The 17,236-nt window shown below is 43.3% G+C and overlaps 1 protein-coding gene and 1 long non-coding RNA gene across 5 annotated transcripts in view; one reads left to right on the top strand and one right to left on the bottom strand.

The window, feature by feature from the left end:
• The window catches only part of COL4A1 (collagen type IV alpha 1 chain), a 160,408-nt gene that overhangs the window by 23,043 nt on the left and 120,129 nt on the right, over positions 1–17,236 (bottom strand). For all 3 annotated transcript variants that reach the window (XM_083606370.1, XM_083606369.1, XM_083606371.1), the window contains exons 38-43: positions 14,698–14,824; positions 14,518–14,598; positions 11,096–11,194; positions 7,108–7,158; positions 2,163–2,348; positions 501–634 (exon numbers count right to left, since the gene is read on the bottom strand). In XM_083606370.1, coding sequence (XP_083462496.1) covers positions 501–634; positions 2,163–2,348; positions 7,108–7,158; positions 11,096–11,194; positions 14,518–14,598; positions 14,698–14,824 — 678 coding nt within the window. The remainder of the gene's footprint in view (positions 1–500; positions 635–2,162; positions 2,349–7,107; positions 7,159–11,095; positions 11,195–14,517; positions 14,599–14,697; positions 14,825–17,236) is intronic.
• LOC310759524 lies at positions 7,100–16,957 on the top strand. Of its 2 annotated transcripts, XR_014546376.1 has the most exons (5): positions 7,100–7,185; positions 7,755–7,898; positions 9,880–9,923; positions 11,601–11,699; positions 14,961–16,957. It is a non-coding gene; the product is annotated as an uncharacterized lncRNA (long non-coding RNA). The 2 variants fall into 2 exon arrangements; XR_014546377.1 differs by lacking the exon at positions 14,961–16,957 and having other exon boundaries at positions 11,601–11,967.

The following is a 17,236-nucleotide window of genomic DNA, read 5'->3' as shown; positions in this document are numbered from 1 at the left end:
TCAAGGCACCATCTTGGTTGATGATATCACCATCCCCCCCCCACCATTCTTGATAAGGTCAGCATGCAGGTTGGCAATCTTTGAAGGACCATTTTGTCATTTCCTCCTTTTTCCACCTTAGCTACCATGTTTAGAGATTGATTTGGGGCCATGCCTTTTTCAAAATGCATGAGAGAGAATAAGAGAAATAGGTAAGGTCATAATCCTTGCTCCTGGTCCCAAATGTGCTAGGCAGCCTTGCTTGTAACAAATTTGAAGGTTCAATGGGGGGTGGGGAGTGCAGGAAGTTGAGCACTGGACTCAACCTGTTGCTCCAGCATGTGCCCCCTTCAGCAACTATTTAGTACAGGGGAGTACATTTTTAAAACACATATATACTGGTTTGAAAATTAATTCAGAACCAATTAATCTAGTAAATGAAATGAACAAATTAACAAACACTATTTCATTATGTAATAACAGATAAATCCATTAATACAGTACTCCTGAAAGTGACTTACAGGGATTCCTTGCTGCCCCTGGTCACCTTTGAGTCCAGGTCTTCCTGGTGTTCCTGGCCATCCTGGGCTTCCTTTTTCTCCTTTGACTCCTTGTAATCCTGGAGCACCTGGAGAGCCTTGTGGCCCAGGAAGTCCTAAAACAGGAATGGAAAAGTTACTTATGGGCAATATTGTTGTTAGAAGAAAACAAATGAGCCTGGCCAAATAATGGCTGACTATGCCCAAGGTAAAACCAAAGAAGTGCCTGGGAGCAATAAAACACTTCAAAATCCAAAACGAATGCAACTTTCACAATTCCATTTCAATAATCTCGTGGAACCTGGAAACAACAGCATTTGAGATGTACATCTATCTATTAAAAAAAGATTCATTGATACATTTTGCTTTCCAAATAACAATAATGTACCTAAAGAAACTCTTAAGCCATTTGACATTCTGTAATTCAAATAATAGAATCAGAGAACCAGAGAATTGTAGAGTTGGACATCTAGTCTAACTGCCTGCAATGCATGAATTACAGCTAAATCATTCATGCCAGATGGCCAGCCAAACTCTGCTTAAAAACCTCCAAGGTAGGAGAGTTCACCACCTTCCCAAGGGAGTCCTTTCTGAGCATCAGAAGGTTCTTCTTGATGTTTAGTCAGAATCTCCTTTCTGAAAACTTGAAGCCATTGATTCGAGTCCTACCATCCAGACCAGGAGAAAACAAGCTTGCTCCATCTTCCATGTAGCAGCCCTTCAGATATTTAAAGATGGCTATCATGCTCCCAGCCTCCTCTTTTCCAAGCTAAACAGACCCAACCCTCTCAATTGTTCCTTATAAGGCTTGGCTTCCAGACCCTTGGTCATTTTCGTTGCCCTCCTCTGCATACATTCCAGCTTGTCAACAACCTTCTTAAATTGCGATGCCCAGAACTGGACACAGGACTCCAGGTGTGGTTTCACCAAGGCAGAATAGAGTGTGACTATTACTTCCCTTGATCGGAACACTATACTTCTATTGATACAGCCTAGAATAGCATTAGCTTTTTTGTTGCTGCACCATACTGTTGTACTTTTCACATGTACTACTAGTAAGCCGGGGGTCCCCCATCTTATATTTGGGCACCTGGTTCTTCCTGCCTAAGTACAGAACCTTCCATCTGTCCCTATTGAAATTCATTTTGTTAACTTGGACCCAGTCCTCCCATTGTTAAGGTCATTCTGAATTCTGATTCTGTCTTCTGCAGCATTAGCTACTCCTCCCAGTTTGGTGTCATCTGCAAATTTGATGAGCATCCCCTTAATTCCAAAGATGCATAACATCAACATTTCCATTTTGGGAATAGACCAGCACGAAATTCTTTCACTCAATTTTTTTTGTTCTTGAATAAGTACTGTTGGACGATCATTGTACATTAATTGTTCATTAAGTTTGTAAAAACACATACAGGTACAGTTGTACCTTGGAAGTTGAACAGAATCTGTTCCAGAAGTCCGTTCGACTGCCAAAACATTCAAAATCGGAAATGTGGAAGCCCTGTTGGACATTCAGCTCCCAAAAATAGTTCACAAACCGGAACAGTCACTTCCGGGTTTCCGACGTTTGGAAGCCAAAATGTTTGGGAACTAAGCTGTTTGACTTACAAGGTACAACTGTATGTTGTCTATAAATACTCTTACCTTGAAGCCCAGGTCGGCCTTGAGGTCCCCGGTCACCCTTAGGTCCCTCTCCAATTTTGCCTGGCAATCCAGGAACACCTGGTTGGCCTGAAGGACCCTGAGGGCCAGGAAATCCTGCTTCTCCCTTTGTACCAGGAATCCCTGGGCTTCCTGGGGAGCCAGGGGAGCCCACATCTCCTTTTGCACCTAAGATTTAAAATGACAATCATTTAGGAAACTCGTTATCTTAGACATATGAAGTGTGGAGACTAGTAAATGTCTGAAACTGAGTCTTGGTCAGGACCAAGAAAAAAATATGGAAGGCTTAATAGATGACACTGGTCAACAACAAATTTGTTGTCTGCGTTTTTTCAGTTGATTTAGGACGAATCTGATGTGCTGAATCCAAAAATCACATTGGTTTTGCTCAATCAGGTCAAGTTTTTGAGCTATGGTCACATGTCTTTTTTTACGTTTTTGTTCACATGTACGCTTGTGTGGAGCATTTTAGAAGAAGTTGGTGGGGGTAAAATGCCATGTCGAATAATTGTTTTGATTGGAAATGATTATTTTAATGACAAGAAGTATTCAGGTCCGATAGTTCTGGGTGATTATGTCGAAAAGCGATCAGTTTGAAGTCATAAAACCTCTGTTTTTTCTTGGAAGAGAAGGACTTGGTGTACTGTGCAGATATTGCACAGCTTCTGCTCAAGCTTGGAGTGCCACAGTATGAACCCAAAGATTGGAGACTGTTCATTGACAGCAGCAAGCGATCACTGAAATGTGTTCTGCTACACAACGGCAACCAATTTGCCTCTATACCCCTGGCTCACTCAAGTACACTGAAGGAGAACTATGAAGCAGTGAAGTATGTGCTGGAGAAAATTGGTTAGGATCAGCATAAGTGGTTTATTTGTGTTGACCTGAAGATGGTGAACTTTTTGTTGGGACAACAGTCTGGCTTCACCAAGTACCCATGTTTTCTGTGCTCAGCATTACACGAAGAAGGACTAGCCTGTGCGGGAGGAATTGGTGCCTTGCAAAAAAAGGAACGTCATCAACGACCCTCTGGTGGACAGAGACAGAATACTCTTCCCACCGCTGCACATCAAGCTTGGCTTAATCAAGCAGTTCACCAAGGCTCTGGACAAGGATGGTGACTGCTTCACTTACTTGTGCCAGGCTTTTCCAGGATTGACCATGGAGAAGTTGAAAGCTGGCATCTTTGAAAGTCCTCAGATCCATCAGCTCATCAGAGATCCAGAGTTCGGAAAGTCAATGAACGAAGTGGAACTGGAAGCGTGGAAGGCATTTGTTCTGGTAGTGAAGAACTTTCTTGGCAACAATAAGGCCAGAAACTACGCAGAACTTGTCAACAACATGCTGACTGCTTTCAGAAACCTGGGCTGCAACATGAGCGTCAAGATGCACTATCTATTTTCACATATGGACCGGTGAACAGAACAAGCAGAACTACTAGAGATTGTCTTACATTTGTTTGTTACTATGTCATTTGTGTTTTTATGTTGTAAACCACCCTGCTCCTGAGGGCAGGGTGCCTCCTGCCTGAGGGCCCTGCTCCTGCCTCTATCTACCTGGCCCTGACAGGTTTTATAAGGACTGCTGCTTTATATCCTTTTAAATTCTTTTTTGTGTGTTTTAACTGTTTTTAACTGGGTTGTAAGGATATGTACTTGGTGGGATGTGCTTGGGAAGGGAGGAGCATGGGGAGGCCCAATTTCAGTGGTTCTGGGTAGGGGGAGGTATGGCTTGGGAGGAGGGACAGAGAGTTAGTGACTGTGCCAGTCCCTCCTCCAACTCGGGGAATTGTGGTTGTCATATCAGCCAGCCCTCGGGTCTGTGACTGCTGCTGCTGAATGTCAGGTCAGCTCAGAATAAAATCTCCCTCATCCATAATCTGATTATGATGAGGAGCCTGATCTGGCATGTATCACTGAAACCTGGGTGGGGACAGACTAGGATTCTGCTGGTTTACCGCCCACCTCGCTGCCCACAGTTTCCCTGCTTGAGTTGACAGAGCTAGTCTCGGAGGCGGTATTGAGGACTCCGAGACTGCTGGTTCTGGGAGACTTCAACATCCATGCCAAGGCAGCTGGCTCTGGGGTGGCTCAGGACCTCATGGCCATGATGACAACCATAGGGCTGTCCCCACATGTCACCAGCCCAACGCACATGGCAGGCCACACTCTGGACCTTGTTTTCTCGACTAGGCAGGAAGAGGGTGATTTGAAGGTGGGGGACATTGACATCAGTCCCTTGTCAATCACTTCCTGTTGAAATTTAGGATATCAGTACCTTTTCCCCTGTAGGTCCCCTAATAGGGGACCTATTAGGAAGGTCTGCCCTCGGAAGCTGATGGATCCAGTGGATTTCACAGTGGGATCCAGTGGAAGACACAACCACCCCTGAGTGCCCTCTACCACTTCACAGAGCCCGATTGGCCCCCTGGTGTACTCCAGAGCTTTGGGCAAGGAAGCAAGCTGGGAGACAGTTGAATGCAGGTGGAGGAAAGATCTGAATGAATGAAACCGAACACTGGTAAGGGCTCATTATCGAGCCTACCTAGTGGCAGTGTGAAGTCAGCAAAGAAGGCATACTTTGCTGCCTCCATTGCATCTTCATTATGTCATCCGGTTGTACCGGCCTTTTACAGGCTGGCCCAAAGAAGGTGATAGCTTGCTGTGTCTTGTTTGCAAAGCATTTTGAGGATAAAATCGCTTGCATTCACCAATATCTTGACTGCTGTTATAGCAGATGAATCTCATGGGGTGGCCAGAGCACAGTCTAGTCCTGTTGAGTTGGAGGAATTGGTAAGTCTCGAGGATGTAGACAAGGTGCTTGGATCAGTCAGGGCAACCATTTGTGCCCAGACCCTCTTGCCCCTCTTGGCTGATAAAAACCAGCAGGGAGGGAACAGCTGACTGGGTCAGGGAGGTCAATGCCTCTTTACGAGGGGATAGGTCCCTGTCTGTTTGAAGGAGGCAGTGGTAAAACTGCTTCTTAAAAATCTTCCCTGGTTTCAGAAAACATAACTAACTACCGGCCAGTTGCTAATCTCCCTTTCCTGGGCAGGGTTCTGGAGCGAGTGGTTGTGGACCAGATCCAGGTGCTTTGGGAAGAAACTGATTTTCGGGATCCATTTCGATTGGGGTTTAGGTATGGTTTTGGCACAGAAACTGCTCACCCTGTATGACCTCTGTTGAGAGAGAGACAAGGAAACAAGTCCCTGTTAATTCTTCTCGACCTCTCAGCGGCTTTTGATACGATTGACCATGGTATCCTTCTGGAGCGACTCTCTGAACTAGGGATTGGTGGCACCACTTTGCGGTGGTTCCAGTCCTACTTGGATGGTCATTCCCAGAGGGTTGCAGCCCTGTGGAACCTTCAATGTGGGTTCCGCAGGGCTCAATCCTATCCCCCACGTGGCAAGGTAGCTCACTGGAGCAAGACGGTCTGAGCATATTACACCGATCCTGGTCCACTGGCTACCAATTAGTTTCTGAGCCCAATTCAATGTGCTGGCTTTGACCTATAAAGCCTTAAACAACTTAGGACCGCAATACCTCAAGGAACGCCTCTTTCCATATGAACTTACCTGGACCCTGAGATCATATTCTGAGGCCCTCCTTCATCTGCCTCCTTCTCAAGAAGTCCGGAGGGTGGCAAAATGAAAATGGGCCTTCTCTGCAGAATGGGCCCCATCTGTGGAATGCTCTCTCCCCAGGGAAGTTCGCCTCGTGCTTTCATTATATTTAGGTGCCAGGTAAAAATGTGCCTTTTTAACCAGGCCTTTGGTTGATCTGTTTGAGATCCTATACCCTTTTAAAATGTGGCTCTTTTCTGGTTGTTGTGTGTTATTGGGTTGTTGTTTTTATTTTGATTATATATATGTACTGTAGATTTTATGTTGATCTTTTCTGTGAACTGCCCTGAGACTTCCGGGTATAGGGCGGTATATAAATTCAATAAATAATAATAGTCATAAACCACCCTGTGATCTTTGGATGAAAGGCAGTGCAATAATAATGATGATGATGATGATGATGCCGCCACTGGTTAATGACCCTTGTTTGTTTAAGGAGCTGTCTGTCAATGACAAGGCAATTCTGGAAGGAGAGAATGGTTTTGGTAATGCAGCTCAGCTTTCCTTCCTCACTTGGTTGGAGGGTGAATATAAAAGAATAATAACCAGACTCATCTTGGAGGTGGAGGTGGAAAGACACAGAAGCCTGATCTTGCTTTCTGTGAGGATCCAGTGCTATGGTATTGGGGAGCACTCCTCGAAATAAATCACAGCCCTCCATATATCACACTGTCCCCAGTTACAGTCACTCTAAGGAAATCAAGCCCAAGGTATGTGCTGGTACCCCTTAAATTTCTCATCAGTTGAGGATTACAGTGTGTGTAAAAATGAACAAGGGGTGGAGTACTCAGGTGTGATTGGTGTGTTTCTTTCTTTTCTTTTCTTTTCTTTTGCTTTTTTATATCCCACTTTTCCTTCAAAGAAGGTGGCGTACATGGCTCCTCCCATCCTCCATGTACTGTAGTTTAGGCTGAGAGTTGCCTAGGGTCACCCAGGGAACTTCATGGCTGAATGGAGATTTGGACCCTGGTCTCCCAGGTCCTAATCTAACACCCTATACCACAACTAACCCTATACCACAGCAACTCAACAACTACTGCTTTGGCAACATGTTCTATTTACAAAGCTGATCCTGCCAAGAGTCTCACAGAACCTATTCATGTCCCAGCTTTCCAGACAGCAATCTGCCTTTTAAAATCAGTCAGTCATTATCTTCAAGTGTGTCAACGCATGCACACTCTATGAAGCTATTCCCTATTTTATGATGACACATCAGCCTAATAAATATATCATATTTTAGTTTTGCATGTAACTGGTTCTTTATTTGGCTGTATGCTTTACATGAGATGTTATTTATATTACCTCGTTCTCCCTTTGCACCTGGAAGTCCAGGAAGTCCTCTACCAGGAATACCTGTAAGATGAAGATAGTAGCACCGAGGTAAGGCAATTTAAATGTTCTCCATAAATTAAATCTCACTGTTGTATCAAAGCCCCTGATGCTGGTTCACACATTAGAAATGAACTACTGTATTTTTTGCTCTACAAGACGCACCAGACCATAAGACGCACTTAGTTTTTGGAGGAGGAAAACAAGAAAAAAATATATTATGAATCCCAGAAGCCAGAACAGCAAGAGGGATTGCTGTGCAGTGATCCCTCTCACTGTTCTGGCTTCTGGGATAGCCGTGTGAAGCCTCTTCAGGGCAGGGAGAGCCTTCATCCCACTGCCCTGAAGAGGCTGTGTGTGGCTAAGCCAGAAGCTAGAACAGCAAGAGGGAGACAAGATTTAGGAACTGCAGCCTCACATGCAAAAGCTGTTTTATGTGACTGAGAGCAAGGTATAAGGATCTATCACCCACCCACCCACCCCAATCCTGCTGGGTTCTTAAACTGAGCAAACTGTAGTATTTAGGGTGGGGAGAAGTTGGGAATTCTATTTCTCCAGCTTATATTACTGTGTTAGACTTTCACAGTGTCTCTCTCTGGCCTTTTCTTCACTTTTTGTAGGCCAGAAGTCTTGCCTGGACACAGCATGGAGGAGAATGGGGGAGCATTACGGAACTCATATTTCTCTACCCACATCTCTGGGGACTGTGAGAGAGCAGAAGGCAAGCAACCAGGCAACCAGGGGGAGAATACAGCGAAATATAAGTGACTTCCGGGTTAGCACGATCGGCTAATGGCGGATTCCCTCCGAGCTCTGGAGGGAATCGGCTTCGCAGGAGCTGGGTCTTGCCGCTGCGGCGACGCGGGGACCCTCAGAAATCACAGGCGCTTTAGCCTGTGAACCTGGACCATTTGCGCCCCCCGACCTGCGAAGGAGCCTTTTTAAAGGCTTCGGAACGGGGGACGGGGTGAGCGGTGCGGTGCTGAGAGTCGACTGCTTCTCCTGCGGAGTAAAGCCACATGCCATGGTCGGAGAGCGCTGACTTCTTCTTGTGAACAATTGGATTCTAAAAGTAACAACCCGTGAGTAGTACGAAAATTGGACTTGTAAAGGAATTTTTTTTTTGTTGAATTTGGCACGATCGGGGAAGGTGCAAACAGGAAGTCCGCCTCCCCGTCTTATAAATAATTTAAAGCAAGGACTAGTTAACTAAGGTCGAGAGAATTTCTTTTTCTTCATTGGGTAAAAGACATTAATTTCACGATTTGGCAGTATAAGCATAAATAATTTTATTGGAGGATAAGAGCTAATTTTGAGAGCTGAAGTGCCACCCCCCCCGGACCTGGGAGTGATCCGTGAGAGAGCCTGTTGAGGAGATATAGAAGAGTTTGACAGCTGTCAAAATTAGCTGTCAAGAAGGAAAAAGAGAACTTTGTTTCTGCTGTCTCTGCTGGATATATTTGTTGCAATTTGGTTATATTTTGTTGAAAACAAGGAAGAACTGATACAAACTAACTTGATTTTTGGATTTGAACTGGAAAGAATACTAAGTTACCAAAATCCCTCTAGAGGGGGATTTGGGACATTACAAGAATGGCTGGAGGAGGGAAAATTCAAGCTGGGTTGGACAGAGTTTTTGTTCTCTTGGGAAAGCTACAAGGCCAAATGGATGTTTTGGCTACAAATATTGCAACTCTGAATTTAACAGTAAATAATATCACTGAATTTGATAAGGATTTGACTCAGGAAGCTCATGCAGCTGGACAAAAAGAGAAACTTGAGAGTTTTGAGAGTGTGGAGAAGGAGACATATGTTGTTTCTGAGGAAAAGGAAGGAGGAGCTGTAATTTTGCAGATGACAAAGGAGAGCCAGAGGCCTGACATGATGGTTACAAAGGAAAATAAGAAATCGAGCCAGAGGCCTGACATGATGGTTACAAAGGAAAATAAGTACTGGATGATGAAAATCTGGTTTGAATTGGAGATTGAAGAATGGAGAGATCTCCTTATGTGGAGATCTGAAGACCTATGGATTACAAATTTGATTAAGGTGGAAGTTGGAGCTTTCGGGACAATTGGACTTAAAAGGAGTAAGAAACAAGATTCGGGCTCCACTTTTAAGTATGGAGGTCTGGCTGGAAGAAACATGGACCTTATGGGGACAGAGCTTCTCCGAGATCTGGTGTTTAATACTAAAGACTATCAAAAAAACCGGCAGAGAGGAATTGAGAGAGAATTAAGAGCCTCGGACGTGAGGTCTCCAGGCTGATAGTAGATTAAGACTGATGGACATCTGTTGGGGATCGAAACCGGGAAAGGGGGTGGTGGGGTTTGGGAATCCAAAGGGTGTACAATTATAATCTGTTTTTTATTTTGTTTTGTTATTAGTATGAAAATTAGGGAATTCGTGGAAGGGAATTTGGGTCGACTTTAGAAAAAAGTTTTAAGAATGAGCACTGATGTACAAATATTGATGTTTATAAGTTAAAATTGGTTTTTTTTAAAAAATGAACTAAATATAAAAAGGTTAAAAATTGGGGATAAGAACTTGTTGAACTAACAATTTGAATTGGAATATAAGAAGGGGAGGTGTGGGGAAGTCAGGGAAATATGTTATTGAAAATACGGATTGTAAACTTTATGTGTTTTTAATTTTTTTTGTTTGTTTTTTTTTTGATTTTTGTATTAAGATGGAAAATTTTAATAAATATTTAATAAAAAAAAAAGAGAATACAGCGAAATACAGGGATACAGGGAAATAGATCTGAGTGAAAAGTGAGGCCATAGAAGGTGTGTACTCTGCAGCTGCAGGCAGAGGTGATTTTACAGCAGCACAACCGATTCAACCACAATAGGTGCCATGCTGCAGGGGGCACCACAACAAAGCTGTAGAACAGAGTGCCAGAGGTGGTGGGGCGAGCAGTCTCTTAGTGTCACACAGGGTGCTGCTGAAATTTGAGAACCCAAAGTCTGCCACTGCTGCAGAGGAAACCTCCAGAGTTGAGGGGAATGAAGATAGGAGCAAAGCTAATGGATACATTAGAGCTCCTTTCACTTGCTGGCTCAACCAAAGCAGGGGACAGACAAGAGAAAGAAAACCCCCCTTCAGTTGCGTTGGAGTTCATAAAAGGTACCAAGAAGACTTGGGGTAGTGCCAGTGGTGGAGCTTCATGCTCTGGCACCGGGGGGTGGAGAGCAGGCGGGGGTGTGGCACACTGCTTGCAGGGGTGTGGCGCTCAGCACAAGTGGGGGGCAGCCGCGATGGCACCCCACCGGGATCGTGCTGCTGGGGGCAATGAACTCCCCCCCACTCCTCTTCCTTTGCCAGTGGGTAGTACATTAATTTAGGTGACCATTCCCAACCGCCACAAAGGAATATGTCAGCTGCCCTGGAAACTCTATTATAAGTATAAATAATAGCATGAACAGTGAAAAAACAACCCATAATTCAACCTACCAAAGATAATCTTTCTAGATAAGGACGTGTGTATACAAGTTTCTGTGGCAGTTTTATTTAATTTCATTTTTGCACATTTTGCCAAGGACAAAACCATTTCAATAATCATTTTGCCACATGAATCACTGCTGTGGAGTTTATCATATTCCTATATAGTCAAGCTCTAGCTGTCCATCCCTAAAAATTGAAGAGATATTTTGTGGCCATGCACACGGGTCCCTGTGTAAAGCGTACTTTCATTTGAACAGTTAAAAATAGTTGCATTTGCAGTGTACATACTGAGCAGCATCTAGAGGAAGTTAATTGTGTTTAAATTTTCTAGATTGTCCCCAGAATCTGAACAATTCACTGGGTATCCTGCCATCCCTCAGGATACTGGCAGGGCTAAAACATCAATCTTCACTTGCTTAAAAATATATATTAAGATTTGTTTAAAGTATATGATCAGGCATCTACTGTGGTAAAAATATTACATACTAGAAGAAAAAGAAGAGAAATATCTCACCTGGGTCACCCTTTGCACCAGGTGAGCCTGGGATTCCATCGTGTCCTGGCTGGCCCCTTTCTCCAGGAGCTCCTGGGGGACCTTCAGGCCCAAGGTCACCTGCAAAAGATAAACAGACAAATTTTGAGGAACAAAATGGCGGAATCGTGGAAACAGCTGGTGCAGAATTCAATGGGCAGGCTGCTCACTGGGGCACCTATCCTGGCCAGATTAAAAATGCTGGTTTTGACTTATGAAGGCTTAAATGGCTCAGGACTGCAACACTTCAAGGACCATCTCTCCCCATATGAACCGATCCGGGGCTTTTCTGCCATGGCTCCCCACTGGTGGGATGCTCTCCGCAGCGAAGCTTGCCTTTCATCTCCATTTCATATCTTCAGGCACCAAGTGGAAACATTATTTGCCCAGGGCTTTGGCTGATTAAAAAATCTACGGTCTTTTAAATGTGTCAGGGTGTCTGAGTTACTGATTTTTAAAATTATTATTATGCTATGTGTTTTTATAGTGTAAACCGCCTGGTGATCTTCGGATAAAGGATGGTGTATAAACAACAACAAGAAGAAATGGTGTCCGTTCATCAAGAAAGTGTTCTGAATCTTAAAATGTAGGTTGCCAATTTTTCTGTTGCCTAACTTTATTGCTATCTTGAAAAATTGTGAACATATTCATTTTTCAGAAAAGACAGACTATTTGTTATTACAAAAATTGTGACTTACACAATTTTCAAAAATCTCTTCACGTGTACAAAGTTGGCTTTCCTGCAAAACCCTTTTTCTGGCTCACATGAGCATATTAACGTGCCAAATCATGAATGATATTTTGATAAGAAGATTATAAAACAGGACACTGCAGTTAAAATAAATTTTCTTACTTTCAATCAATACATTTTGCTACATCTACAAATTTGATCTGCAACACTGTTGAGCTCTGAAGCTGAAGTTGAGTCCACAGATCTTACACATGTACTAACTGCAATGTAACATTTACAGTTTGTGGCACATGTCATTTTGCTGTTTTTACACTTGCACCAAGGAGTTCCACATCCCTTCTGGTTGCAGTTCTCTGCTTTCAAATGTCCAACGCAAGTCTTCAAGGCTTGATTTCTTGAAATGACAAGCTTCGTTCCACACTGCTTTCATAATGAGTTGTTTTTGCACCATTTTGGTGCCATTCCCTGGTTAATATAATTTATTAATTTTGCAGCAACGTGCGTAAATATGGTCAAGCGCAAGTGGAATGTGCATGTCATGTGTTTATGTGCCTGTAACTCTCTGGCCAGAGGATGCCATGTTGCTGTCCTCTGACTCAAGAATGCTCCAGCGCAAAAGCCCTAGTGGAAGCACAGTCTATCCTCTTCCCCAGTCAACAGGCAGGGGTCCTTTAAACAAGAGGCTCCTGTCACTGAAGCTAGCAACTGAGCCTGAGGATGAAAGCAGTATTTATATTATTTTATTATTCATCCAAGAAGGCTCCTAGATTGGGTTACAACAAGACAGTCTACCTCTCATGGACCTGCAGCCCATGGGCCATACAAAGCCCTCCAATACTTTTGAAGCACCCTGTGGGGCACCCCAACATTTCTGTGGAATATCTGTGTGTGATTTTTAAAACCCCCAATTTCAAGCTGTTCCTAACCTCCCTGGGGTTTCACCTAGCACCCTCAGATTACTTTCAGGAGTTTCCTGTGCACTGAGGCTTCAAAGTGCTCTCCAAAATGTTCTATTCACTCTGTTGATGCTTCTGGGCGCAGTTTTGGGAACTGATGGTGATGTCTTCTGAAGTTGAAGACTAATGATTACTGAAAAAAATTTTTTTCCTTCCAGTAGCACCTTAAAGACCAACTAAGTTAGTTCTTGGTATGAGCTTTCGTGTGCATGCACACTTTCGTGTGCATGCACACTTCTTCAGATGTATCTGAAGAAGTGTGCATGCACACGAAAGCTCATACCAAGAACTAACTTAATTGGTCTTTAAGGTGCTACTGGAAGGAAAAAATTTTTTTTGTTTTGACTATGGCAGACCAACACGGCTACCTATCTGTAATGATTACTGGTGATAGTTGCCAAAGGTACCACAGTGGGAAACAGACAGAAGAACAATGGCCAAGCAATTAGGAAAAGCAGTCAGCTGGGGATTAACTAGCACTACTTTGCTGTGCTCTATTCAAATATACAGCACTTTAGAAAAGTCTCAAAATGCTTTTTTCTCTTTAACTATTTACAGTGAACTTGCGACTTATGCAATTTTAGTATTATGTGGTTAATAGCCAGTTGGTTGAAATCACACAAATGAAATGCATGGAAAGTGGAGAGCTTAAAAGCTCTTTTTGTGCAGGATTTTCCTGCTGTGGAAAGAGTTTTTATGCAAGGTGCAGACCCTGCCTACCAGCTCTGGGAAGCTCTCATGAGATCTCACTCACACATACACACCCCGGAACATAACCCCTGTATACATTGTGAATCTACTGTACCTGAAAAGTACTGTCCTCTGCTAAAGATTGCCAATTCTGCTCCCTTTCCACACACCTCAGCAACACAGGTTTACATCTTTTGTCTAGCAGAAAGCTCTACTGAATATAATTATTTCTGAATAGATATGATTTGAATTGCTCTTATGGACCCGTCTCTCTCTGTGTGTAGAGATGGGTGAAGACTGCCTGTCTTACCCAGTGTGTGCATCCCCGTCCCCCCCAGTGTGTATGTCTGCTGGCATGCAGCCCACAGAGGTGTGGTAAATCCTCAATGTGGCCCTCAAGCAGAAAAGGGTTAACTATCCAAGTCTTGTGGAGTCTCCACCCTGAGCCCTGCATGGAGCTGCCCAGAGTGCTAGTGCCTTTCCTTGCAGTTATGAGAATGTGCCGGTCATCTATTGAAGCATCTGATTATCATCTTATCCACTTTTTAAGGCTCTTAGGCATTATTAAATCTGTTCCCAATATGGGCTAATATGGTCCAGAATTATGTTATATAAAGCCAGAACTGCAACACAGAAGAGTTCTATAAGCTTGGCTTGCAAAGCTTTGCTTTCTTTTGTTAGCAAAGTCACTTAAATAAGGCAGCTGAAATCCATAGAGAAAAGAAATTCTGATAACATTTTACTGAGGGAATTGAACAAAAATATTGTATAATTTTAAGAGAAAGAAACAGGAAAGCCTAAAGTAGGAAAGACAGAACCTCCCTAATTTACCCCATTAGCTGGTTTATTGAAAACAGAATTCACTCTTAAATTATACACTGAATTATCTCTGCTGTTGAACGTCTAACATACTTGTCAAATTATATTTTTGCCTTCTAATTTTAAAAATCCGCATGCCCTTAACATACATTTTTTAAAAATGCTGTGTAAATCACAAAGAGTAACCATTATGTTGCTGTTTTTAGAGTGAAATAGCAATTTTGACTTCAAAAATATTATTTATTTACCTTTTTCTCCTTTTAAGCCAGGAAAACCATCTAAGCCTGGTAATCCCTTTCCACCTTTTTCACCTGGGATTCCTGGAATACCTTTATAATAAAGAAATATAAGGTTTTAGTGTTGTCAGCTGAGTACTTACTAGGCTTAGCTTTATCATAAAATACTGAAAGAAGCTTTGGATCACTTACCTGGAGAACCCTGAAGACCTGGTAGCCCTTTGGCACCTGGGGAGCCAGGGATGCCTGGAATTCCTGGAACACCTCTTTCACCTTTCTCTCCAGGCACGCCAGGAATACCTGTCTTTCCTGGGTCTCCCTGTAGGGTAGAAAAATGAACATTAAATTCTGCAAACATTTAACAATTACAATATGCATTCTAAAATCATTATAGTATTCATATCTAATGTCTGAACTCACTGTAGTTACACTAAGGTAAAAACTATGTTTTACAGCCCAACTGTAAGTACAGTTAGCATGCCAGCTGCCTCTCCACTACAAACCAGCCCTGAAGAAGGACTAGGGGGGATGCTCATCAAATTTGCAGATGACACCAAACTGGGAATTTTCAAAATGACCTTAAAAGAATGGAGAACTAGGCCAAAACTAACAAAATGTACTTCACTTGGGAAATTGGATGGGTGACACATGTGAAAAGGATTGAGGGGGTCTTAGCAGACCACAACCTTAACATGAGTAAACAATGTGATGCAGCAGCATAAAAGCTAATGCTATTCTAGGCTGCATCAACATAATTATAGTGTCCAGATCAAGGGAAGTAGAAGTACTGCTCTGTTCTGCCTTGGTCAGACTATATTGGGTCCTGGGTCCAATTCTGGGCAACACAGTCAGAGGCGGAGCTAGCAGGTACCTGGAGCGACGGGGGCGGGGTTGGCATCCCAGGGGGTTGTGCCAGCGGCAGCAAGCGTGTCAAGGGGGGTGCCGCCTGCGGCGATGTCACCCCTCCTCAGGGATGACACCCGGGGCAGGCCGCACCCGCCGCACTCCCCTTTCTCCACCAGTGAACATAGTTTAAGAAGGATATTGACAAACTGGAACATGTGCAGAGGAGGACAACCAATATAATAAAAGGTCTGGAAACCACGACTTATGAGGAATGTTTCAGGGAGTTGGGTACATTTAGCCTGGAGAAGAGGAGGCTGACAAGTGGTATGATAGACATCTTCAGATATCTGAAGGACTATCACATGGAAGATAAAGCAAGCTTTTTCTTTTTTTGGTAACATAGTTTATTATTACTTTTCCTCTTTTAACTGTTTAACATGGTTGCACTGAGATATATCTTTGTTTACATTAGAGCGTATGACATAAAATTACATAAAAATAAAAATAAAACAACAGTAAACACTCAGATAAATGAAAGCTTATTTTCTGCTGCTCCAGAGAATAGGTCCTGAACGAGGGGATTAAAATTACAAGAAAAGAGATTCTGACCAAATATTAGGAAGAACTTTATGGAACTAAGCAGAACAGACTCCCTTGGAACCAATGAGGAAGGTGGTTATGTTTAGCCTGGAAAAGAGATTTCAGACATCTCAAGGGCTGTCACATGGAAGGGGGAACTTGTTTTCTCCTGCTCCAGAGGGTAGGACTAGAACCAATGGATTCAAGTTACAAGAAAGGAGATTCCAACTAAATATCAGGAAGAACTTTCTGATGCAGGTATGTAGCCGTGTTGGTCTGACACAGTTGAAATAAATAAAAAAATAAAAAATTGTCCAGTAGCACCTTAGAGACCAACTAAGTTTGTTCTGGGAATAAGCTTTTCGTATCTGAAGAAATGTGCATGCACACAGCTTCCGCAGAACACACTTAGTAGGTCTCTAAGTTGCTACTGGACATTTTTTTAAATTTTTTTATTTATTTCAACTTTCTGATGGTAAGAGCTGTTTGACAGTGGAACGGTCTCCCTTGGGAAGTTGGAGACTCTCCTTCATTGGAGGTTTCTAAACAAAGGTTGGATGGCCGTTTGTCAGGGATGCTTTAGCAGTGACTCCTTCATTGCAGTGGGTTGGACTAGATAACCCTTGGGTCCCTTCCAACTCTACAATTCTATGAAACCATCCTCAGGAACGAGATTTATGCAGTTGAGAAATAGGGCAGATCGGGGCTGCTTAACCACCCCCCCCAATCGATTATCCTGAAGTTTCTCCTGAAACTTGCTTCCCAGATTCTTTTATCACTGTGGGGCTTTGAGTCCATGTTTAACCTCAAACCCTTCAAGGGAAAAAGCAGTTAGGGGTAGTTCAAGGGGAAAACATTAGGTGAGCAAAGCATCCCACCACCACCACCCATTTCTTCACTGCAAATCACTTCCCAATACAATTCTGAAGCAGAGAAGTGGACTAATATTATACATAGCTCCATTGTAATGTGCAGATGAAAAGAACTAAATTTTGCATGTTCATAAAGGCTAGTGCCTTTTAAATTTCTGGCCGCCTCAGCTCCTGGGAATCAGCACCCCCTGGCCAGCCCCAGAGGCACCATTCGCCTGGGGAGCTGCAGCAACAAACAGCCACACAAACCTTTGGAAGGCAGAAAAGCAAGAGGGCATCAGAGGAGGGAGGGAAGGAAAGAGGGACAGAGTCTAGTGTTGCCTGCAGCACCCCTGACTATCATTCAAGGCACCCCAGGGTGCCATGGCACACTGGTTGAAAACCCCTGAGACCAATGCTTTTTGGGAGAAGGCAGCTTCCAATGCAAATGCCCT

This window comes from Podarcis filfolensis (genome assembly GCF_964270895.1).
Source record: "Podarcis filfolensis genome assembly, chromosome: 3".
NCBI lineage: Eukaryota > Metazoa > Chordata > Lepidosauria > Squamata > Lacertidae > Podarcis > Podarcis filfolensis.
The sequence above is the reverse complement of the archived record's forward strand: the minus strand, read 5'-3'. Positions and strand labels throughout refer to the sequence as shown.